Raw genomic sequence first — 26,849 nt, 5'->3', positions numbered from 1 at the left:
AGCTGCCAATAATTACCTTCAGAAGACTTAAAAGTACTTCCTTTTATTTTAACATAAGTGGATCTTTTAGTGTCAATAATTACTTTCACAAGGCTCAGTATTTTCTTCCATTTAAGTAATTCTCCAAAATAGAAGAAATATTCCTCAGTTCTATTTATCTTAATTTCTGGGTGGCTTTTTTGGGGAGTTAGTTTTATAGAATTTGCCTCATAAGTTTCTTGTTAAGCTTAAAAAAAAAAAAGCCTAACCACAGGTGTAACCTCTGGGGGCTGGACCTGCACTGCCATATGCTTTTATCTCTCAGACTTCATATTTTTTGTTTTGACTACAAACTATGGTATATTCTTAGGTTGTAGGGTGAGAATAAAGGAATCTTTGTTTGTAAAAAATGCTTTGTTCCTTTTGTCCTCCCCCTTTTCAACAATTTCTTGAGATGGTGACCAATATGAATTTTGATGAAGAACCCAATTACACAAAGCTTATTTCATTCAAGACAGCATAAATTCCAGTGCGTCATTGCGACCCATCAGAATAGATGGAGCCTTGAAGGTTGTTGGTTGTAGATTTATGTCAATTGAGCAATCGTCTAAAGTTTGTGTGTTGTTGTTTCTAAATATTTGTTGTCAAACATGCCATGTATTATAGGTTGGTCAAAAAAGGGGGAGCTTGCTTGTGGATTTGGAAGATGGTGCGCAGCCTCGCAAAAAAGTTCAATTAGGTACTCCAGCTACTCGGTGGATCTCAATCTATAGTTCCAGGTCACCGATGAAACCGGGGTAAAGCTGGGCAAAACATCTTTCTTTTCTTTAATTTTTTGCTATAGAAAATTTTCTTCATCTCTTACGAATTTAACGTAGCTTTTAATAGTCAAACCATGAGTCATTATGGGTAACCATGTTCCTCTCCATTTGAAGAAGCACTTCCTTTGTCATGTATGGATTCTCATAGGCTTGGAAATTTTATCTTAGCAAGTGTGGTTAATTTTCCAAGCTAAACTACCTTTGATTAGAATTGTCATTTATTTCTGAAAGAATACTCAAGTAGGGACTCAATAAACATGTGTTGCAATGTATTCGAGACTCGACCAGCATGCAGAGAAAGGAAAGGAAGATGGTTTGTACATTAGCTGCATAGCTTGTTCAGGAAATCTGTGGGTAGTTATTATGGATGCAAGGACAGGTTTTGCATCCAAAGTTTTCTTGCACAAGTTATGCGTTATAGTCCTCACCATGAGTTCTAAAAATTCATTAATCAAATTATCCGTTGCCTCTTTAAGTCTATTATTTCTAAATTCTTCATCAGGAGTGGATTTTGGAGCAGTGGGACAAGAATTATTACATCACTTCACTTGCTGGTGCATCCAATGGCAGTGCCTTGGTGGTTTATGTCCAAGGGTGAGTGAAAAAATTCTCTTTGGTATTCACATTTTGACGTACCTCAATTTTTTTATGATAATAAAATCCAGTATGAGAAATTTCAGAAGTGTAAATGGTGAACTTGCACATTTTAACAATGTTATTTCATGATAATCTACTTCCTAGAAGAAAATTAGTCTCATATCTAGAGATGCCTCAACACATTTTGATAAATTAATTTATGCACGACGCCATGTTGCAAGCATGTGTGGTATATCTTGTGTTTTCTTTGTTTAACAAATGATTGTTCTTTATATTCTAGATTTACGTTATTCAGGAGTCATTAAGTCACTATTACGATATTACTCTTAAGTAATAAACAGATTTAAACACTTAATGTTATTATTATTATTTTATTTTTTTGTCATTGAGAATACATTGTTAATTTTATGGACAACAGTGTACCTATTATTTTTTTTTTAAGATACTCACCCCTAAATTACTTGTCAAGATATTCACATTTTTATAAAATCATATTTGTACCCACGCAAATTATTAATGTTATTTTTCAATTAACTTTGCAAGGAAAACTCGAAAGTTGATTTGTTTTCAGTTTAGCTTCATCATTGGTGCTAGAGAGAAGGAAAATCCTTTGAACCTGCTAACCCACGAAGTTATATTTTAAGACAATAAAGATTTAAGTTGTTTGTTGGTTCATAATTTCATATCAAATGTGTTTATGATTGATAGAATGGGGGGGAGAATAGTGTATTTTTGTGTCGGAGATTTTCTCAAAAAAAAAATTATCTATTTGTCTTCTTGTATTATTTTTATCAACGATAATGCAACCCCCACATGCAACTAATATATAGAAATAATCTTCATATGTAAAGAAATTATTCCTCATTGAACAATTTTACACAAGCATATTTCCACCTTTGCCTGATTATATGTTAATAACACAATGTTTAAGCCAAAAAAAAAAAAAAAAAAAAACCTCTACCCAAAACCTAATTTCTGTTACAACCAGAAACCAACCTCTATTCCATCTGGCTAGTCATTTATACAAGAAGTCCGGCTCAGGACAACAGGGGGTGTGCCTGACCCTAAAAACTAACTAGAATCAAATGTCATCACCATCATCTTGATGATCATCAGAACCAGGCCTTCCATCTCTGACCATCTTGTTGCCATCTGAACCTTCAACTACTCTACCTTCTCCAATATGATCATAGTGCTGTTTTCTCTGTTGCTCATCATCCATTGATTGCCCTTGCAAGAACCGATGCTCTCCATCTGCTTCAAAGTGGATAGAAACATAAACGAGAAAAGCTTCATTATCATACTCATGAGCTTAAAGCAAACCTCTTCTCGTGTTCTAGAAATGGAAAATGATATGAGAACACCAATGGAATACATTATCATGGTTGTATGATGTTGTCATTCCATACCAAAAATGTCGAACATAAAGTTCTAAGCATAAAATGTGAACAATTCCATACACTCTTGAACCCATTTGTTAGTGGCAAAAAATTTAAAAAAAATTGGTGGGGCAAATAATCAAGGCAACCATTGGGAGCTCATTCTCTCAAATTTTGAAAGAACTATGAATAATTTATTAGACAAAAAAATTTACAGAGCCATAACAGATTACATCTAAATATCCAAAGAAACATGAGATGCAAGATGCAGTAGAAGAGAGGGCATCTTTGTTTAGTTTTTATGTAGTCATATAGTATGGGTATATTTAGTCATTTATTACCACTCTCACCGTCAGAAGCATCTTCAAGCCTCGCAATTGCATCAACAAGGGCTTGTTCATGCTCCTGCATTTGAAAGGAAATGTCAGAATTTGCTACAAGAGGTGAAAATTTTATTGCCAGATACTAGATTGTTCTTACTTTAAGCACATTCTTTGCTTTCTCAACCTCCAAAGGATCTGGATGTGTTGAACTGAAAACTTTCTCCACCTATAGAAGAAAATCACATCAGAGTAGAATGAGAAGAACAAACAATGTTATTATATTTGCAGTGGGACGCAAAATCTTCAAGTTGCGTCCATACCTCCTTAATTAGAGTATCGGTATGAAGTATTTCAATATCACCCAAAGGCTTCTTTCCAATGCCATTTTGTGATAAAGGAAAATCTTTCTTGGGCAGACCTTTTGCTGTCCCTCTACCTCTTCCAGCAACAGCAACAGCTCCACCACGGGCCATAGACTTCTTAAATCCACGGCCAGGTCCACTGCGGCCACCTCTACGAGATATCCCAGGATCTTCACCTTCCCACTGGATGTCTTCTGGTGATATCTAATGTCAATAGATGATAATACAATTAAGGCACAAGGACAATGTTTTGAAAGCAAGTCCCATAACTACAAGAGAGTGAAAAATCTGGCAGCTCTAGTTTCCTTTAATTGTTCTCGTGTTCGTAAAAAAGTTCATGTTTTCATCTATGCAATTAATAACTCCTTTTCAACCAAGTGTCTGTGTGTGAGAGAGAGAGAAAGAATTAAACAATTTCAAAACTGAAAAGTCCACATAACCTCAAAATCAATCTTAAATGAGAATCCTTGGGAATGGCCCAAGCAATAACACAATCCCTTAGAGAAAGGAGCTGCAACATTTTAGAGCTAAAATTGTAGTTTAAATAACCACCCTTTGGGCAAACCCAAGCAATGTTTAATCCATTGTTGTCACGGCATTAGGGGTGTTTATTTGGGCTTTTTTGAGCCAACTTATAGCTTCTAACTTTCGGAAAACTATTTTAGACTGTTTGGTTAAACTTATTTCAAACAGTTTCTGATTCTAACAACTTATTTTAACTCAAAAAAACCGATTCTGAGAAACTACTCACCCCTTACTTCTGATTATCAGCTTCTGTTATGGACATATTAATTTACAGTTATACTCTTAGATTTTTTTATTATTATTTTTTAAAAAATAGAAAAAGACCCAAACGGGCTATAGATTATTATTATTATTTTTTATAAGAAATGTAGACTAGTAGTGAGTAACAAAAAATAAAAGTTAATTGAAAAAGTTACTTCACAACTTATTTAACAAAGGCCCCGTTTGATAGAGCTATGGAAAAGTGATTATGGATTATAACTTAACAGATTATAACTTATAACTGTAAACATAAGCTGTTAACATGTTTGGTATGGCTATGAGATTATGGATTTAAGCAGCAAAATAGTATTTGGTTGATAAACTGTAAAATAACTTTTTGTTGTGTAATTGTGTTTTTTGCCCTTATATGATATAAAAATGATTATTTTGCCATTTTTTTCAATTTTAATTTTAAAAAAATTATTTCATCAATAAAAGTTAATATAATTAGTATTACAAAAATCATTATTTTCATTAATAGTATCAATTAATATAAAATTATTTCATTTTTTCATTATAAATTAATTAGTGTCAATTAATGGCTTAATTAGAATCAATTAATGGCTTAATTAGAATCAATTAATACTAAAATTATTAATTAGTATCAATTAATATAAAATTTATTTCCTTAATGGCTAAAATGCTTAATTATTTTTTTTTTTATTATTAAAAAAACAATGAAAACCTCTAGGGAAAAACAAAAAAAAAAACACTGAAAACCCTAGCTCCGGTAGGCACAGCGGCGACGTGGCGGCGCTAGGGTTTGAGATCGCCTCGCACGGCCGATTGCGATGGGGGATGGGGGACGACAACGGAGGCACAGAGAGAGAGAGAGAGACCAACAACAACGTAAATCGCGACGACGGCTTGGTTTAGATCGCGATGGCGACGAACCAACACCGGAGAGAAAAGGAGGAGGCAGGCGATGGCGATCGTGGTTAGGTTTTTAGATCGCGATCATGTCGTCGATGGTTATGGTGACGGGAGGCGGCGACAGAGCAGATCGTGCCCTAGCCTCTAGTTCGTGTGAGAGAGAGAGAGAGAGAGAGCTCTGGTTTGTTTGCCGAAAATCTCCTACTGGAAATCGCCTCTCCTCTCTCTCTCAAGTGAACAATGTTTGAGAATATAGGGTTTATATAGTTGGGTTTTTTGGTAATAGTTGAGATTGACGAGGAGCATTTAAGTAATTTTACCCCTCAATTTTTAACTCTTCGCTTAAGCTGAATCCGAAAAGCACCTCTTCTGCCACTCAACCAAAAATCACTTTTTTAGCTTAATTTAAGCTACAAAAAGTGATTTTAAACTCTACCAAACACACCAAAACAGCTCAAAATAATCTAAAAGCTGAGTTGAGCTAAAATTAAGCTCTACCAAACACTACTTAGCAACTTAAATCTATAATCCAACAGCTATACCAAACAGATTAACAGCTTCTGATTAAAGTTGTAATCTATAATCTGTTAAGCTATAATCTATAATCTGTTTTGACAGCTACACCAAACAAGGCCATTGTAACACACATCAGAAAAGAGATGGAATAATGGTACTATAACACACATCAGAAAATAGATGGAACTGGTAAAGTCTATTTCAAATCTCATCTTCATAATCTTCCATGGAGCTGTTTACCACAAACCAAGAGGCTATCAAAATTCATAGTAAAAATAGTTAGATTTGTTAAAATCGTTCAGGATATCTAGTAACTATTTCCCTTCTCACCCACTATTGAAAGTCCAGGTATGGAAGAGCATTCCCGTACCATACACATCAAAGCCGACACAAACACATCATAGAAATTTGTATTTTTTTCCCTTCCCTCAAAGCTCTAGGGCCTGATGGTATGTCTACCCTATTCTTTAAGACATTGGCATTCTGTTGGAGTGGGGTGGTTGCAATGGTCAGGGATTTTTTCATCAACGAAACCTCCTAAGAGCCTCAACACATTTTCATTGCTTTGATCCCCAAATCTTCGTAATGATTAGGCTATGTTATGTGGCAAATGAAGTTATTACCAGCTTACATCTCAACGCTCCAAACCAAGCTGCCTATGTGCCTAACAGGAACATTAATGAGAATACGGTCCTCGCTCAAGAGTTGATGCACCCACTGAAGAGGAAAAAGGGTAAAGGTACTCTCATGGCCATCAAAGTGAACATGTCTAAAGCCGATGACAGAATCGAATGGCCTTTTATCATAGAAGTGTTGAATGCTCCAGAGAATTTTTTCATTGGATTCAACAACGTATTTTGATTGGTTGGGTTCAACAATGTATTTTGACAACATCTTTATCTGTGTTGGTCAAAGGAGGTCTAATGCATAATATAAGAAGCTCAAGGAAGGTTAAATTCAAAGAAGCGATGATATTTGGACATTGACATGATTTCAAAGAGAAACTAGTAGGAATCATATATAATTATATTTCTAGTATTATTAAAGTCCTCTTTCATGATTATTTTATATTTTCTGCCATAGGTTGTAAGGGTCGCCCATGGATCGTCTTGTTGGTCAAATTATTTAATTGCGTTTTATTTATATTTGTTATTTGGTCTTAAATTGATTTTGGAAGTCAAAGATATTATACTAATCTTCTTTTTTTTGTTCTAGTTGGTTTAGAAAGTCGCTAAAGTCTATGTCACACTATGTTACATGGACTCGGGTGCGGGTGTGTATATCTAAGGATCGGACAGATAACATCTCTAAATAAAGGACACGTGGACTCGGCTAACATGTACCCAAAAATTAGATACGAGAACGTGGATAAAGCAAAAAATATTAAAAGAAATAGCAGAGGTCTAATCCTACTATGCTATTTTCTTTTTTTATACTATTTTTTAGGTGCTAAATCTGAATTATTATTTTTTTTATTTTGCTGCAGAATTTTGGTTTGGACAGGCCGAAATTAGTTAGATTAGGAGTTTAATTATATGAAGATATAAAAGATAGCCCAATTAACTATAAAGTATTGTGGCCCAAACAGCGATAAAGTTTGGGCAGGCCAGTTTTCATTCTTTTAAAAGTGTGGGCTGGCCCATTATGATTATTCTTTTTAGTTGTTGAATAAAACAAAAGCTAAATCAAAAGCAAAGGGAAAAAAAAAAACAAAAAAAGGATAAAGAGAAGCAATATGCCACGTAAAAAAAGAGATAAAGTTTTGACTTGAGAACTCTCTCTCTCTCTCTCCCCTCTTCGGTGATTGAAAGACGATGGTCAATGTGAATCAACATCTATTGCGCCTCCATCTTCCCCAATCTGTGTTTTTCTTCCTCGATCTACCCAATCACTAGGTCGTCTTCCTCAATCTACAGTATCCTTTTGCAAAGTGCCGTGTCCGAGCCGGATTAAGCACCCATGTCGGTGTCGTGTCGACAGCAGTATTGGCCAGAAAACGACGAGTCCATGTAATGTAGATGTAAAGTCATCTAATGCTTCGAATTTAATAGAGTTTATATTTTAGAGAATTTCAAGAGCTTTTGAAGCTTCTTTACATATTGTATGATCTAATCAAACCCTAGGTGTGATGTCTAAGAATTCTAGGAGTGATTTCTAAATCTTTCATCTTCTTCTTTCTTTTTACTTTCTGTTTCAATTTACTATTCTCGGACTACTATTCACAGTCCTCTAAAAGTGCACTTTTCAAAATCCAACGATGTCCTACATCAATTTGGTATTAGAGCGTAAGGTTTCGCCATGATGCTCTCTCATTGTAGGAGATCCAATACAAATGGATTAACTTAGGAAGAGGGTAAAGCGCTTCTTAGAGAAAAAAAATTTTAAGGATCTTCAAGATGATTTTCTTAATCAATTATATGCACCAGCGCAAGATGATGTGCGTGTGGTTGATTATGCAAGAAAATTCAAGGAATTATTTATGAAGTTTGTAGTAGAAAGAAAGTGAACAGATGACTATTGCTCGTTTCAAAAGTAGATTGAGATTTGGAATTAAAGAAGAGATGTCTCGTGTATAATTGGAAGATCTCGAAGATGCTATTGAAAAGGCTATACAATTCGAATTTTTTGTAAAATTTTAAGAAAAAATCTATAGTTTTGAAGCCTGGGCATAATGCAAAGACTGTCCAGCAAGAGAAACCAACAAAGGCTCTGTTTGGTTGGAAAGAAACGGATAATAGAAAATGAAAATGGTAGAAGTGAAGTGAAAGAAAGGAAAAAGAAATGAAAATTTATTTTCTTGCATGCATTTGAAAAGATGAAAAAATTTGTATTAGCCTAACTAACAAGCTAATTTGAGTTATACAGAAAATTTTAGTTTCCATTACTTTGTAGGACTCTCTATCTAAACAAACACATAAAAGATTATTTTTTCCTTTTTTTCTTTGACTTTCCTATATTATCTATCTAATCAAACTGAGCAAAAACAAAGAGTTAAAGTGCCAGAAAAAGATGCTGAAAAGCCACAACAAGATGCACCAAAGCCGAATATTGTTCTTAGGAATGAAAACCCTACACAATTGAAGTTGCAAGCCAATAAATATGTTCATAATTTTTCTAAGGTGAAAGATGACCAAATTTTGAAGGATAACGAGACTCTAATTGATGATTCAAAAGCACCCCAAGAAGATCTAATTATTACTCAAGAAAAGGATGAGGTCCAAATAGAAGACTTGAATGTTACACAAGGTGTAGGGATGGAAGAATTAAGGCAGCCTACTGCTGGTCCAGAACTTACTGAGCCTTTAGAGGTTATGATATTGCACTTCGAGGTCTCCGATGTAGTGCCTAAAAACTCATCTAGTGAATTTGCTCCAATCATATAATCAATTAAGTGGCCAATAGTGAATCAAAAGATGATCTTGTGCTAGGTATAAAGGCTAAAAAGAAAAGAATCCAGGTTGTTGCCAGGAATATCGAAGAAAGCTTTATGAAAACTGATTTAGATGAATTCCAAGATGTGTTTCCTATGCCAATGGACTTTGTTATTCCAGAAAAATTTAGTGACATGATTGAAAATATCAATCTTTCATTTTTTTTTGTTGCAACCTCCAACAAAAAAGGCAGCATCAACATGAACATTCCAACATGAAGCCATGGACGCAATTTAAAAGTTTGTGGATTTTTATACTTCGATACTTCAAAACTCGAGGTCGAGTTTTCTCCAAGAAGGGGAGAATGATGCAAAATATAAGAAGCTCAAGAAAAGTTAAATTCATAGAAGCGATGATATTTGGACATCGGCATAATTTCAAAGAGAAATTGGTAGGAATCATATATAATTATGTTTCTAGTATTGTTAAGAGTCCTATTTTATGATTGTTTTATATTTTCTATGATTTTTATGTCATTCACATTTACAAACATGGGCTGTAAGGGTGGCCCATAGGTCATCCTGTGGGTCAAATTATTTAATTAGGTTTCATTTATATTTGTTATTTGGTCTTAAATTGGTTTTGGAAGTCGATGATATTATGCTAGTTTTCTTTTTTTGTTCTAATTGGTTTAGAAAGTCTCTAAAGCCTAGTCATTTAATGCTTCTAATTCAATAAAAAAGTTTATATTTTAGAGAATTTCAAGAACTTTTGAAACTTCTTTATAGATTGTATGATGCAATCAAGCCCTCGGTGTGATGCCTAAGGAATTCAAGGACTGATTCCTAGATCTTTCATCTTCTTCTCTCTTTTTAATTTCTATTTCAATTTACTATTCTCGGATTACTATTCACAGCCCTCTAAAAGTGCACTTTTCAACCTCAAACCCCATCCAATCACCCTCAAATCAACCCTAATCCCTTCCCCTACCTATTAACATTCAATTAATTCGTACAACCCTAAATTACTCACTGTTTAGGCCGTCAAATAACCTCTGTTTTCAAAATCCAGCGCTGTCCTCCATTAGGGTCCGATTGATTTTGTCAATGCTCAAAGGGGTCTTAGGCAAGAAGATCCAAGCTCCCTCTTCCTTTTTATTCTTTGTATGAAGTACTCACACGATTCTTCGCTTATGCAAAAAACCAAGGTGTGCTTTATGGGGTAAAAATCAATAGATCTAGCTTCCTCTTTCCCACCTCATGTTTGCGCTCCTTATATTCTGTTGTGCAAATGAATCTGAAGCAGCAGCAGTCAAGTAATGCTTAGAGTTATAAGGGAGTTGGTCAGGACAAGAGCTTACCAGGGACCTATGAAGCACGGGTACGGGTACGAGTACTGGTACTGATACGATACGGGTACGTCGATATGCTAAAATCCGGTCCGATTGGTTTTGTCAATGCTCAAAGGGGTCTTAGGCAAGAAGATCCAAGCTCCCTCTTCCTTTTTGTTCTTTGTATGAAGTACTCACAAGAGACTTTGCTTATGCAGAAAACCAGGGTGTGCTTTATGGGGTAAAAATCCATAGATCCAGCTTCCTCTTTCCCACCTCATGTTTGCACTCCTTATATTCTGTTATGCAAATGAATCTGAAGCAGCAGTGGTCAAGTAATGCTTAGAGTTATAAGGGAGTAGATCAGGACAAGAGCTTACCCGGGGCAAATCAGCAGTATGTTTCAGTGCCAATGCTGCCCCTAACCTTCGCCATTGGAATAGACAACTCCTAGAACTTAAATAAGGGAAAGAGGATGCATTTTATTGGGTTTACCAATGTTTATTGGGGGGAGAAAAAAATAAAGAAAAAAAGTTATATGGAAACTGGAGTTGATGTCGAAACGTTGGACAATCAAGGTTCTAAAGTCTGTAGGTTGAGCGATTCTTATAAGGCAGCAGCTCTTTCGACGCCTGCTTAGGCAATGTCTTCATACAGTATCCTGGTCGGTAGCTATATGTGGTGAAATGGATTCTAAAATATCCAACTTTTGGTGGGGAGGATAAGAGGATTCTAGAGGGATTCATATGAGAGCTTGGGATTTGTTTGTGCAGGCTGAAATAAGTGGGTGGTTTGGGCTTTCAAAAGATGAGGATTTGAATTCGAATAAAGCTGTCTTCGCCAAAATGGGATGGCAACTGGTATGTAAACAAAAACAAGCTCTGGGTCTATTTGTAATCGAAGAAATACTGCTCTCAAGTAGATTTTTTATCAGTCGAGAAGAGAAATTCAGATTCCTATATATGTAAGGGAATTTCATCTATGTGAGACCTTGGCAGGTCTTACATAGATATATGGAAAGATCATTGGGTACCTGATCTTCAACACTACAAAGTTCCTCCTAGTTCAAATGAGGCTATAAAATTTCAAAAGTGCGTGCTCTTTTAGAAGGAGAAACGCTGCAATGGCATAAGGACCTGCTTGATAACCTTTTTGATGCTCATACATCTTGAGCAATCCAAAAAATTCCTATCCCAACTCTTGATACACATGGAAAAGGGATTTGGATTCCATAGCCCTCTGGATTTTTTTTCATCAAAGTCAGCTTATAGAGTAGAAACTCATCTTTTAGACTTTCAGCCTTATCGCTTGAGTACTCAGGACTGGCAAAATCTCAGGAAGGCCAAAATCCATGAGCTTCTGAAAATAGCTTTTCCGTGAGTGGACGTAGATGCCATACCATTTAGAGGTTCACTAGCCTCTACATTCTACATGGAGAATGTTTTATGTCCATTCCATCAAAGTGAAGAGGAGACAGCAGTAGTTCACTTATTTTCCAAGAGTACAATCGCTAGAACTCTTTGGTTTGATAAATGGGAAATACATTCTGAAGAGGTGAGTGCATGCTCTGGAGTTGAATGGGTATCGAAAGTTCAGAATGATCACTCTTGGATGCCCAATCATACTCCCCAACAAGATCTTTTCATTTTTTTGCAGCTATATCAGTGGATAGTATCTGGAAATGCCACAATACCGCAGTCTTTGAAACCAAAGTGGTTGATCTGGGTCAACTTTTTAAGGAGGTATTAAGTCTATCAGAGGACCATAAACTTTATCAAGAGTCTTCCAAGGGTGATCCCCCCAGCTCTAGGCCTGCTCGTGGGCTTCAGATTTGATGGTTCCTGATTAGGGTGTTATCAAGGTAAACTTTGATGTTGCATTTAAAAAAAGACAGGATGGCAGGAGCAGCAGTGGCTAGGAATGCTGATGGCCATGTGTTATGGGCTAGAGCTTTGGAAGGTGTTACTTCATCGGCACTGTTGACAGAAGCTAAAGCAACTAGATGGGGTACAGTGCAGGCATTGGAGGATTAATGGGATTTGGTTATTTTGGAAGTCAATGCTAAAGTAGGGGTTCAATCCATGTCGGCTAATATTTCTCAGCATCATTGGTCAATTGTCTCACTGTTGGATGACATGCATTCCCAGAATTCTCTTGTTTCGAAAAGGCATCATTTGGTTTTCTCCTATGCTTCTAGATCAGTTAACGGTGCTGCTCACGATATGGCTTCTTGGTGTTTCTAGATTAACTTCTCAGAAATTTTTGTCAAGTCTGCCATGTGCACTGCAGTAGCTATGGATTTGGAATCCTCTTCCGCAATCTAGTTTTAGTCTCTTTTCCTTTGCTTGTTTTGTCCTTCGATCTTTTTATTGTTCTTGCTCTCTTTCTGCTGCGTGCACTGCAGTAGCTATCAATTCAGAATCCTCTTCAGCAATCTATTTTTAGTCTCTTTCCCTTTGCTTGTTTTGTCCTTGGTTCTTTTTCTTGTTCTTGCTCTTGCTCTTGCTCTCTTTCCTTTTCCTATGTATTGCAGAGCAAAAAAAAAAAAAAAACAAATGAAAATGCAAGATTTACCTATCCTTTATTTTTTCTAATATTTAAATTTTAAAAAAAAAAATTGAAAAACTGAATTATTTGTCTGCCTTTTGCGAAGGTCAAAGATCAATTGGCTGTTGAGCATGCGAGATCTTTGCACCAACTTGGGGGGAGTGTTGTGTCATGTTATTTTAATCGGAGGGATATTCATGTACTTTGGATCTTCTAATATAAATGTGTCTAAAAGGAGAACCCTAATTCTGAATGGGTCTCTATCATTAGCCTTATGCTGAGTGTTCTCTTCTCTCTACTTTATTTTTTCTTTCTATTGTCAATCTAACAATAAGTTTGTGTTTGTGTTTATAAAATTTGATGTATTTTTATATTCTTTTTGTCTCTTTCGATTTGTTTCTGTTTTGTTGCTTGTCAAACAACACAAATCAAAACGAAAATTTGATCCTTGACCATGAGACATTCTTCCTTAAACCTTACCTCAGGACATAATCATCAAGAGTATTTTGAGCAACAGACTGAAATACCCAGCCTAATTCAGAGGAACATGTGCAATTGACAAATAGGTATAGGAGCAAAAGCGAGATTACACAAGGCAAATTAATTCCACTTCTGAAGAACTGAGAAATAGAAGTACATAAAATAGCGTATTCTCACTGACATAAACAGCTGTTGCTGAAAATTTTCCACCAAATTATATTTCAGATAAACATACAAAGTACAATTAGTAAATTTTAGATGCAATCTGCTTTCTACAAATATTAGAATTTGACATCAACCAAGCATTTTCTGCAAAAAAAGATGTGTAGCTACAGTCACCCTAAACTATATTCTGTTATTTAACCAGATTACTATGGGTAATGGTGAAAATAAATGCGCATGAATGTTGTCAATCAGGCATCAATTAGTTGTTCTGTAAACAGAGAGCAAAATAATAACATCAAAGTAGCATTCACACAATGGCAGACGAACAAAATGCATTGATACTAGAGAAGATAAAGCATATATTTCCTCAATTTTCAAGCATTCATATATTGTAAACAGAATTTCTTGGATCAGCTAAAACATGTTCATGATAATACAAGAAAAGATTAACCAAGGAAAAAGTAAGCCATATAGTTACTAAACAAGGGAAAATTTCCATCTTTTACCTCTTTGAGATTGACCCATTCCCATGTTTCATCTGCTGAATTAATATCATAAACCAAAGCGTGCCGGCCCTGCAAATTTTTGTAATTTGCAAGTTCAGGGCCATCAAATAGTGCAGTCTAATAAACAACTGGGCATACCTCAACAGGATTGTAGTCAGTTATAACACCCTCATAGAAGTTATTGTCTTCAGGCCATCTTGTCCAAACTCTCCTCCCAATTAATGGATCAAAGTTTGCTGCTTCAGCAGGTTCATTTACCGCAAAGGCACCTGAACAACCCCGATTTGGAACTTGTCCCCTTCCAGTGAAGCCTGTAGAGGGGTACTGCATAGACTTTATTGAGGATGCACTAAGCAATGTCTAATTCAGTTAACCAAAAACTAAGATAGTGGAAACAAAGAGCATATCAATTTTATCATCTATATGTAAACAAACCTTATAGTGAAAATTATATGACTTACTGATTTTGGCTTCTTGCCCCTGGCTCCGGATACAGGACCTCGTTTCAAGGCTGATGACGATGGTTGCATAGATGGATGCAATGCCGGGGACAGTGCAACCAGGGATAAAGAAGCTAACGACTGTGATGTTTTCTGTTTTTTGCGTGATGCAGAAACAGTAGGACTAGGCACAGGATCATGAACAGGCTGGGTACTGCTGAGCATGCCAGGTTGGAGCCTACTTGCCTTCCTCCACTCCCTAATGACAATATTGAACACACTCCCATAAAAATGAGTAACTGACCAAACATGATGAGATACCTGATGAACCATTCTCAGCAATACAATGTCATAATATTATCAGACCTTATCCTTCTGATGATGTCATCAGCATTAACCCTGGATAGAAGCTCTCTGTGTTCCTCATCTGATACTCTCAGCTCTTTTCTAAGTTCAGTAATTAAACTTTCTTTCTCCTACAATATACACAAATTGAGAACTTTAAATCAATTTAGCACAATTCAAACACTAGATATAATGAATACACAAACAATATGTAATATATACCCAAGTAATGGCATCAGATTGAGCTTTGAAGGCCCGAAGGACTGAAGTATATGCTTCTTGTTCTACGTGGTGGATCTGTGTCTCCATATCGCTATGCATCCGAGAGAATTGAGCAGTACCAACAACTGCAGATCTTACATTCCCTGCAGCACGGCCCCCCCTTGAAAACCTATTTTGACGGGAAGGAGGAAGGTCATCATCTGTGCCTGCAGTTAAATAAAAAAGAATCACTACACAAACAAGTTTTCTTGAATGTGGCACCCAGGAAAAATAAATAAACACATAAACATAAAAATAAAATATAATTTGAAATTTGCATAGGGAGATAAAAATTATTATGCCAACTCCATGAATGTATAATGATCTAGTAATTAACAAGTGCAAGGACTTTGAATTGTTTAAGCAGTACTTGTGTTTCTTCCACACACACACACACACACACACACACACACAGAGAGAGAGAGAGAGAGAGAGAATCAACTTATGCCGGTTAACTCAGTGCCCATTTCTTGTTTCTACCTCATAAGTAGCAAACAAAAGGTGTGTTTAAAACAAATTAAATCTTGCAACTGTAGTGCAAATATTTAGTGTGCATTTGGTATCATTTCTGTTTTCTGCTTCCGAAAACAGAATAAATGGAAACCAATATGGAAAACTTGTTTGGCAAACTGTTTGCAAAAGTTTTCTGAAAACACCCTGTTTGAGGAAACACTTTTAAATTGTTTTCTAAATTTCCAAAAAATGTCTTTTGCACAAAGATTAAAACGATTAGTGTTTCCAAATTTTTCGTTGTTTTGCTTCTGAAAACACTAAAAACAAAAACAAAAATAAAAATTTTACAAATGATGTTAAACAGGGCATAAACTTTTAGCCTGTTACAATGTCTCAACTGAAGCATCAAACATGCAAAAGTCACCAGCATTCCTGTCCAGAGAATCACATGCATTCAACAATGAAAAGGAAAAACAGGAATGCATATACAGTGCCATACACAGTAGTAATATACAAAACTTGCACATGGAAATCCTCAGTCAATGTTCTGGTCTTCTTACTTCATGTTTTGAGGTCAATTGATCCCTCGATCAAGTCCTAACTAGAAATATCTAAAGAGAAAAAAAAAAATCTTGTTTGGATCCGAAAGATCAAACTTATCATTGTACCTCCATAATAAAATAAAAAGAAAATCAACTAGGTTAAGGCAATTCCAAAAGCACCATACCAATGGTTACTTTCACTATGTGGGCTACTAAATGATAAAGTTACCAGAACAAGTCTTTCATGTATGATAAATGACGGAAAACCAAAATTACAAGGGTAAATTACAAATACACCCCCTGAGGTTTGTTTAAAATACAAATTGCCCCTTGTGGTTTGGAAAATTACAAATACCTCCTTGTCAGAATTTTTTATTTAACAGAATTACTTGAAAAAATGAAATTTCTAACTGTTCACCTATACAATAATAAAATTATCTGAATTATTAATAGAAATAAAATTTTAACATTATTAAAAACTGTTAATTAACTTGATGATTTATTAATAAAATGACTTATTTGTTGTGAAATTATAAACCTTAGGGGACATAATGTAATTTCTAAAACCATAGGGGGTAATTTGTAATTTAAGTAAAACTCAGGGGGTGTGTTTGTGATTTACCCAAATTACAAATTCATAAGGCAAGTGAAAGTGAAATTTAAAAAATAAATAAATAATAATAATAATAACAATAATAATAATATTAGTAAACACTAAAAACTTAAGCTATAACAAAATAAAATGAAGGCCTAATATGTGGTTTCCGAATTCCGAACTAAGCTCTCACATGCTTAATGCAATATCATAAATTTATGAGATATATAATAAAAATAATCTATTCTAACAAAACAAAAATAATGGAAGATGACACCAAAATAATCATTTTGATACAGGTGTCTAGAGAAAGAGAGGGTAACACAAAGATCAATCATTGGAATGGGTTTTTATTAGAGTATAGGACGAGACAGAGTACAAAGAATAAGGACCTAATATAGGCTCCCTTTGTTTCCATGGAAAATTAATTTAAGAAAATATTTGTATTTTATACTAATAGGTAAGGTCGTTCATCAATGAGTGCGCAAATTTGCTGAATGCAGCTGCTTCAGTTACTCATTCTCCAGCAAAATGGCATCCCAAGCCCCTAAATGGAATGCGTTTCCGACAGAGGATACAAGTTGGCAAATGATAACAACACAACAGAGTAATTTTAACAATACAAGTGGACGTTTTTCAAAATAATTTCTAGAATTCACCGATACCAAACAGATATTTGGTAAACTGTATACTACATCCAAAGGAAAAGAAAAAAAAAACTAAAGAAAACCAAACTAAGCCTTATGTTCCAATCAGTGGGGCCAACTAAAGGTGAGAATTTTCAACACAGCAGGATAACATGATTTTGAACCGTATACAAAGTTAGTTAGTTGGGGTTTAATGTTTTCGACATAAACACAAATCTAACACGATCCGATAACACGAATATTAAATGGGATTAGGTTAGTATCGAATTTGCATAACACAAAGTTGACATGGATAACACGTCTAATGAAGAATTAGTATCACATTTCAATATTTCCACTAAGCGGTGCCATGTTAAGGCTAATGTAGTGTGTGTGTGTGTGTGTGTGTGTGTGTTTTTCATTTAACATAATGTATTTTTTGCCATCTATTTTCGAGTTAATATAATATAAAATAAATAACAATAAGTTATAGTTTTTTCAAATTGGGGAAATGGAAATGAGTTGAAATCAAACATTTTTATGAATAATTTTATTTAGTAGAAATTAGTTTAATGAAATTTAACTTGTGGGGTTTAATACACTTGCTTAACTAGGGTGAAATTTTTTGATATGAAATAAATTGGTCACAAATAAAAAATGACATGACACAATAACATGAAGAGAAAAAAAGGGGAGGGGGTGGAAGGGGGGGTAGCGTTGAGGTAATTGTGACACAAATACGATCGACACAAACTATCCCCCTAACCTCCCATGTGAGTCTAGGTCTCCCCTACCCCTAACATTTCATTTTATATTGATCATATCACTCTTCCTTACTATTACATCTATTGGCCTTTGTTGTACATGACCAAACTATCTTAGTCTATTCTCTTTCAACTCATCTTCAATTGGTATTCCTACCATTTCACGAATATATTAATTTCTAATACTATCTTTCCTAATCTTACCACACATCCATCTAAGCATTTTTTATCCCAGCTACACTCATTTTATGAATGTGTTTTTTGTTAGTTGCCTAACAGTTTGTCCTGTTCTAATCAAATCTATCTTTCTAGCTCACCTAAGCATCTAAGCATTCTCATCATCACTTAAAGGATATAAACATGAAGGACAAATAGTAGCTTAAGGCCATGGAAAAGTGAACTATCTTTCTAGGTCACCTAGGATTGTGGGTCAAGAGCATATTCAAGCAAAACAAATAACGAATATCCTTAAGTTAAACTACCCTGTATATTTGCACCCAAATGTCTAGTTGTGTCTGCCGCCTGGTGCTCTATGGTGTATCCTTGTAACTTTTATAACCATAGGCGCCATAAAAATAAGTAAAGTGAAAAATGGATTCTTAAGAAACAAAACAAAACAAAAAAGCCAAATGACATGTTTTGTTTGAGGCTGAATCTCAACTATTCTTTGATTAGCTAGCATTCACTCCATAGCTTAGAGCTCATATTTTCTATCCATAATTCAAAAGCACCCTATTGAATTATTATTGACTAATAATATAAAAACAACCACATGTTTTGTTTGAGGCTGAATCTCAACTATTCTTTGATTAATTAGCATTCACTCCATAGCTTAGAGCTCATATTTTCTATCCATAAAAGAATAATAACTATTTCATTTTCTACATATCAGACTCCCAAGCAACCCTAAAACTGATTCAAGGTAATAGATGCTTTCTTTAACCTCATGTGCAAAAAAATTATTCACGAAAAACAAAATAGATTAGATTCTAATAATAGAAGGTAGAGGGAAAAAAGAACAAGGCATCCTTCATGGAGTCAAGAAAAAAGAATAAAAACAACCACAAGTCACAAACACCTGCAAAAAGCATCCTATTGAATAATATAAATAACCCCCCCTCCCCCCACCAAAAAAAAAAAAACAACACACAATATGGTTTGACCTCTAAAATGTTTTATAGTTATGAAAATCCTCTTCACCACAAAATCAACTTCCTCATTATCCATCTTGTTAACCTATGAGAACAAGGCATCCAAACATAAATGCAAAAATATGAATCTTCAGGTTTCTTTAATTGAGGGAAGTCCTTTGAAAAAGTATGAATTTGGAGGAGCTAGACGGGCTTCCCTCACCATATCTTACCTTTTATTTGTAGATGATACCATTATGTCCTATTACGGGATTAAAGAGTAGTTGACATTTAGAGGCGTGTTTTGTTATGTCTTGTGGCTATCTCTAAATAAATGTGAAATTTGGGAAATGTGAGTTGCTTCCTGTTAAGAGAGGTGCCTGAACTGGATAAGTCAGCTAGTCCATTGACGGGTCAGTTGTGTTCTCTTCTAATTTTTTTTTTAAGATTGCCCTTAGGAGCATCCCATAAAGTAGGGGTGTTCAAATATCCAAACAACCCGTGAAACCGACCCAATCCACCCGACCCGGATACAATATGGGTGGTTTCGACAAATAGCCCAGTCGGCTGCGAGTGTGCCTTTTAGATTTTTCGTGAATTCCAGTCAGAGGTCAGATGTAACATAAACAGACCTGCCTAAACCAACCCGACCGAATTAGGGGTATATACAATTTTATTACTACGTTAGCTTTACTTGTCAGCGGAGACCTATTGTCTTTGTCTTGGAAAACTATACAAACTCTGTAGACTTTTATTTTTTCAAGAACTTTAGATCTTCCCAAGAGTGGACTTTTCTCTTCCCAATCAAATATTTGGCGTTTCACTCTTTTTCTTTTTCTTTTTTATTTGTAGATAGAGACGTTTCACTTTAACTCTCATTTTATCTCCTCAATTCTGACGCCTCCTCTCTCTCTCTCTCCCCTCAAACTTCACGTCTCATCTCCTCTCCTTCTCTCTCCTAAATTCTGACCCCTTTTCCCCTTTTCCTCTCTCTCTCTCTCTCTCTCCCAAATCAAAAAAAAACCTCTCATCAATTCCTCTCTCTCTCTCTTCAGAAACAGAACCATCCATCTCTTACCCTCCCTCATCTCCACTTCTCTTTATTTCAAAAACATATCCATCCATCTCTTACTCTCCCTCATCTCTACTTCTCTTTTCTTGCTACCCTCTTTCTATCGATGATGTGGTGGTGGATGAGCACAAAAATAACGGTGGTGGCGACGATGAGCGATGGCAGTGGTGGTGCTTGTGGCTGCACAATGACGGCAACAATGATCAACAGCGGCGATCCCTCTCTAGATTTTTCTTTATTTTCTCTCCTCAAGTCTCATTCTAGTTGTAAGAAATATATGTATATGTTTATATGAGTGTTAAGTTTGTTATTTTGAAATTTTTAATTCCATTTTCATAATATTTTTTCTACTCCTATTGGATCTTCGAAATTGACCGAACCGATTGCCAAATCGATTTTTTTGATTCGGTCGATTTTGAACCTTAGTCCGGTCGATGACTGATTCTCTACCCCAAATGTGTCGGTTCAGCTATCAGGTCAAAGGTAAACCCGAACCGAACCGACTTGTGAACACCCCTACCATAAAGTAGTAGCTATGTGGGGATTCAAGATTTTAAGCAACGGTAGCTGCCTCCATAACAGTACCAATGGCAATAGTGCGGTTTCGGATGTGACGGACATTGCATAACAGTAGCGACGTCGAAGTCGTGAATTTATTTTTATTTTATTTTTTTAACTTCATACAAGTTCCCAAGGATACTAATATGCATGTTTCATTTCAGAATCAATATTTATTTCAGCTTGCAGTGATTTGTAATTATTTTTGTATAATTAATAACCATGATTTAAAAAGGTAGTTCATTTTAAACTATTAGTAATTTGTAGTCAAGATAAACATGCATAATTTATATCAAATAATTACTAGTTTTGTGATTATAAATGTAATTAAAAGACTTGAAGACAATCAAAACTATAGTTTATAAAAAAATGTTCATAGTCAAAAGTTGTTTTCGTGGAATCAACAAATTAGCCCAAGGTACCTGTGTCGACATAAATGTATGGGACATGCCTCGATACAACTGGTGTACCCTTATGTCTAGTAGATCAAAGAAGAGGAAGAAGGGAAGAAAAGGAAGAAAAAAAATACAAGCTTTTTCATTTGATCTAATGCATGTAGCCTAGATATGTTACCGTAAAGCCCATAAATCATGCTAGAATGGCTTCTCGGAGGCAAGGGATGTTGTCAAAGAATGAGAGAAATGTGAGTTAAATCTGATTTATTGAAGAAATATCAAACTTATTTATATAATTGCCAAAGTTTGCAAGTAAAGCCTAGCACTTGAATGAATTTACTAGTTAAAAACTTAAAACTAAACTATTGCCCCTCATTTTGTTATAATTTAAACAGTGACCTAAATAACCCATTTGCTAAACTTTCCCAATGTAAAAAAAAAGTTTTACAAGTTTACACTTGCAGTCAAATTACTTTTTCTCTCAAAACTAGAACTTGTTAGGCCTCTACTCATACCTTTGAACCTTCCTTAAGCCTAACCCATCCTTCCTCTAACCTTCCATTCAAAAACTACAAAATAATCTGAATGCACCACGGTAATGACCTCAAGGTTAATTAGATCTTCAGCTCATTACCCCCACAATATACAAATGCTTAAAACCCCAATGTTCTGTGCACCATTAACCACAAAACCTGACCAGCATATACACACGTAGACAGGGACAAGACTTGCAGTATATATTCTATGGCAGCAATTTATTAGTCCATCTCATGAATTTTACAGTTCTCCAATGCAACTCTGACTTACAGAATAGTAGCATGATCAGAAGTCAAAAGTGATGTTGACGTCAAAACCTAAACTAGCATCCTTTGCAATGTGACAACTTAAAAGTGTGTGAACCATTAGGACTAGTTAATCACCAAATCAAGCCCTAAACCCTAATTCCATAATTCTTTTATCAATCAACTATAAAGCATGGGTACTTCAAAAAGCATGGCGTACTTGTACCGAATACTTACCGGTGTATGGTACTTCTACATACGTGCTAAGTATACCCAAATTTTTTCCTCTTAATTTTTGGCATAACCAAATGTACCTAATATATTCTCAAACCACATTATACCTCAATCAAAATACTATTTTCTTCTACTACAAACATAAAATTCAATATACTAGGCCTTTTTTTTTTTTTTTAGTTTTATACTTAGCATGATTTTGAAATTAAGCTATAGTTTATAAGTTATTTAATATAATGACATTTAATTTTAATTTACACCTTTACTTTTGACATTAAATGTTAATTATATGTTGAATATTAACAAATTAAACCATTTAACTCGTGTTTCATAGCCAATCAATATTCAAAACCAGCAATACAGACAATTTAAAGATAAAAAAGTCTTGTAAACCGTAAAAAAGACAAAAATGTGAGTGTTAAAGATACAAACAACAGTCTTTAATGATGAGCAGCTCACCACTACTATCAGAAAGCCCGTACTCCATGGCCGCTTATACCAAAATCAAGAGCATCAGTCCACAATAAAAAACCCCAAAACCGGTAGCACCACCCCAGAGCCAACAATTCATGAGTAATTGTAATTGTAACAGCAACAGAGGATATAGCAAAATCTGAAATTCTATAAAATTAAAAAAAAAAACAAACAAACAACTTGGGATTAGATCAACTACGTCCCCGTGTGTGAAGAAATTGAAAGAATTAACGCACCTGCAGTGTTGGTACCCTGAAGTTTTGACAAGGAAAAAGAGCAAGAGAAGGAGCTGTGCGAAACACGACACACACACACACAGATTGGTGGCCCACGGTGGCCACTGGTAGTTCACGGCGTTCCACAGCGGTTTGGTTTTTGGTGGTTTGGCAAGAGAAAGACGGATGATAGAGAATGCGAGCGACACAGAGATCAGACAGAGACAGAGAGAGAGAACACAATTTTGGGGAGGAAGAACAGGAAACGACGTTGTTTGGACATTTCTGGAAAATAAAACTACGTCGTTTTAACGGTCACATTTGTTACCAAGAGGTGTGTCTCACCTAATCTTAAAAGGTTTGGCTTCTTTGACATTTGTCATTTTTAATTTCACGGAGTGTTTGGATTTTTTCGGTTATTTGAATCGTTTAATTTTCTTTTTATGACTTGTTAGATCGAATTTTTATATTCCCTCCGTCTTAAAATAATGGTTCTTTTTGGGGAATCTAACTTTTTTTGGTAGTACAATTATTGTATTTGAAAAAAGTTAATTTTCCAAAATTATCCTTTTGATAGTACATTTTTTGGGAATATCAATGCATAATTGTACTTTTTATGTTGTTTATTAATTTAAAAGAAGGGTAAAATAGGAAATTTATATTATTTTTGTACTTGATTTTTGAAGAAGGACTAATATTTTGGGACAATAAAAAATGGAATAAGGGACTAATATTTTGGGACGGAGGGAGTATAAAAAATAAAGATGATGGAATATTGGTGGCTATATATTTGTATCTCTATCATAATAGGATAAATTATCAATAGGTCATATTTTTAGGACTTATTACTTATTAAGTCATATTGACAAATTTATCAATCATTTTTATTTTTATGAATAAATTTACATAGATAAATTTATCAATCAAGACTTATAGATAAATAAATCTAAATAACAAGACTGATTGATAAAGGCCCTTTGTATTCAAAAAATGACAACAAATATAATTTCTAGAAAAGTCATACATTTTTTGTAATACAAAATCAATTCAAATATATAGTTACTGATATCCGATCATCTTATTTTTTACATAAATGTTTTACTCAACGAATTCTTAAAGAGAAATAGTTTATATCGCCGAAATCGGTTCCAAAATAGGCCTACCATGCCCAAACGTCCTCTCATATTGAGATGATTAACTTAAGAGAAACTAAACCTAATCTCAAATTCTATGGTACACACCTCTTAAAGGCACTCTTTAAGATGTATGTGCAATAAAATTTCACCATTTTAATTAATATATAAAATAATTCTACGTGGTTCTATACACTCGAACATCCTCGTCGTTCTTCTCTACTTTGTAGCACTGTTCAATACTCACTTTTCTTAGAAAATTTAGTCAAACTGCTCTCATAATAAAACTTTGGGCGCTCAGTCCATAAATTTAATTTTGAATTTCTTATGTCTATATAATTCCAGGCGCTAAATTATTACTTCATAAGGACATTGTTAAGTCCAGAAGGATAGTCCTATACAAAATGACTATCTGTTCAGTTTTCCCAAACCCACTCTTTCTCTCCTCTCTTATATATTCTCTCTTTGCAACTTTTGTCTACTCTTCACCGCCCAAACCTACTATCTTTCCTCTCTCATGATCTTTTCTCTTTATCTTCTCTTTCTTATTCACCAACAACTATTCCATCATGTGGATTCATCTTCACCAATAATCGTTTGATCCCGTGGATGACGTCGTCGATGTGAACGACTTCGCTAGATCGACGACGATCTCGCCGTGAAACTTCCCTAGAATGTCTCTACCGTGGTGTTTGGTCACAATCCGAGATGAGTCGTCGGTGATTTACAACCGTATTATCGACGACCGTATCGTGATGGTGGTGTTATTGGTGCTCATGATCGTTTTCCTCTTATTGACTGATATGACTCTCAATATAGTGATCTTAATGTTGATTGGAGTTGTGGTTGTGTAGATTCATGCGGTGTTTACGAAGATTGGTGATTTGTCTGTCAACGAAAAGTCTTGTAGCTCCACAACGGTGCTTTTCACTAGAGTTTCATCGCCTTTGTCTTAGATCTTGCACTTTGCTTTTGTGGTATCAGATTAGGGTTTTCTTTGAACTACAATTGGAAAATAATTTTTTATTATTATTATTTTTTGAAATTATACTATTATTGTGGCAATTGGTTTGAATTTCAATTTGGTTATGCAGAAAATTGAACTTCAAGTGAGGAAATGTGTTGACTATGTGTGTGTTTATGTAATTTATAGGGTTTATAAAAAACTAATAGTTTGTATTTCTTTAACTTTTGCTTTTGGGGTTTGTTTTTTTTGTGATTTGACCAAACCCTAAAAAAGTTATGTGGAGTGGTAGATTTGGAGCATGTTTGTTGAGTTTTGATATCTTTTCTTGAATGGATGTCTTTGTGTGATCTTAGATCTGATTTTCTCTTTCAACAGATAAAAAATGATTTTGACAAGTAGGACCTCTCTCTCTCTCCCCTTTATCTATATATTTGTGTATGTACCAGAATTTGAACAAATATAATAAAAAAATTGAACATATTTGAAAAACAAAGCTTGTGAATTCCAACAAATACAAAAAATAAAATTAAAAAAATAGATTTGGTGAATTTTAACAGATAGATAAAAATTTGAATAGATAGATTCAAAAAATTGAATATATAAAAAAAGATTTGAACAAATAGATTAAAATAAAAATTCAACAGATAATGGCCTTTTGACCAACAAATGGCCTTTTGATCAACAAAGATTTTTTCCTGAGATCTAATGCCTTGCACCCTTTTTAAATTGGTCTATTCACCAATTAATCCATAAACTTTTATGCATCAAAGATAAACACAATAATTTTTCTTTGAAACGGCCAACGCACCATTATTATCAAAATATCTTTGATGACTAATTTAATATTTCAAACTTTATAATGATATAATTTTTGATGTAGATGTCGCTTTTTAATAAAATTAATATTTTTATAATCCTTTCGTTGAAATCGATTAAACAAGATCCATGTTAGTCATGAAATTATTTTAAAAAAATAATACATTTTTTACTATCAAAACTAATTGTCAATAATAAAATTTTACTCCATCTCATAGTAAAAATTTACTCTGATTTACAATAAATTTTACTGTAAAATTTGTACATTTTAATAATGAAATACCATATCATCATTAAACACAATAGTTACTATAACGATTACTGCCGCAAGTAAAAATATTGAATAAAAAATTATTAAAACAATAAAACATAATATTATAATATAGTGAGATTTTACTATTAATTTAAAAAGAGTGTCAATAAATAATAGATAGATTACATATTGTCACAGTAAACCAATACAAAATTCTACTTAACTTTTAAATAGAGAATCAACAAACAAAACATAAGCCACAAACAAAAACATCATTATTCAATCATATTTAATATAAAACAATCAACAGTTGGAGGGAGAGAAAGCTTCCTCTTCGTAGAGCCCATGGATTTCTACCAGGGTTGTTTTTTGCTTGATTGAGAAAGATATATAGTTTATATAGATTTTGTCATTTTGCTTCTATGATGCACGCATTTGAGGACTTCAAGCTGCAGTTTTCTTAAAGCTCTTTGGGTTATGGATTGTCTAGAATAAAGATTTGATTTGGTATTATTGTTTTGTTGTGCTATGTTATTTTGTTGGGTCCTTCCACGTAAGCTAGGATTGGCTGGTGGGTTGTAATTCATGTTGGGCTATTTGTTTATCACATGGTTGTAAACTTTGGGCTTGTTTTAATGGTCGCGACAAACTCTTGTTCCTATTGGGTAATTTGGGCTCAACAGTAATTGCGCTATTTGGTGTGGATTGGTGATTGCTTATTGTTTGTTAGTGGTTGGGCCCACACTTTATTGCTCGCTG

General features: G+C 34.5%; 1 protein-coding gene and 1 pseudogene across 12 annotated transcripts; one reads left to right on the top strand and one right to left on the bottom strand.

The window, feature by feature from the left end:
• The first annotated feature begins 433 nt into the window (after positions 1-433).
• LOC145814124 (casein kinase 1-like protein HD16) lies at positions 434-1,499 on the top strand (annotated as a pseudogene).
• A 723-nt stretch (positions 1,500-2,222) lies between these two features.
• LOC114275135 (protein EMSY-LIKE 3) lies at positions 2,223-23,219 on the bottom strand. Of its 12 annotated transcripts, none has more exons than XM_082911044.1 (11): positions 22,943-23,219; positions 22,692-22,853; positions 15,043-15,248; positions 14,842-14,951; positions 14,497-14,734; positions 14,174-14,359; positions 14,036-14,104; positions 3,420-3,665; positions 3,257-3,325; positions 3,118-3,181; positions 2,223-2,654 (listed from the first exon to the last, which is right to left on the bottom strand). In XM_082911044.1, the coding sequence occupies exons 2-11, from the start codon at positions 22,717-22,719 to the stop codon at positions 2,479-2,481; spliced, it is 1,392 nt and encodes a 463-aa protein (XP_082767170.1). In that variant the 5' UTR covers positions 22,720-22,853; positions 22,943-23,219; the 3' UTR covers positions 2,223-2,478. The 12 variants fall into 12 exon arrangements, with proteins under 12 accessions (XP_082767170.1, XP_028072936.2, XP_082767171.1 ...); XM_028217135.2 differs by having other exon boundaries at positions 2,223-2,651; XM_082911045.1 differs by having other exon boundaries at positions 3,127-3,181.
• Between the last annotated feature and the right edge of the window lie 3,630 nt (positions 23,220-26,849).

Source organism: Camellia sinensis, unplaced genomic scaffold (genome assembly GCF_055761805.1).
Source record: "Camellia sinensis isolate YWXY unplaced genomic scaffold, ASM5576180v1 Unanchor1, whole genome shotgun sequence".
Classification (NCBI taxonomy): domain Eukaryota; kingdom Viridiplantae; phylum Streptophyta; class Magnoliopsida; order Ericales; family Theaceae; genus Camellia; species Camellia sinensis.
Note: the sequence above shows the minus strand (reverse complement) of the source record. Positions and strands in the feature narration are given on the sequence as shown.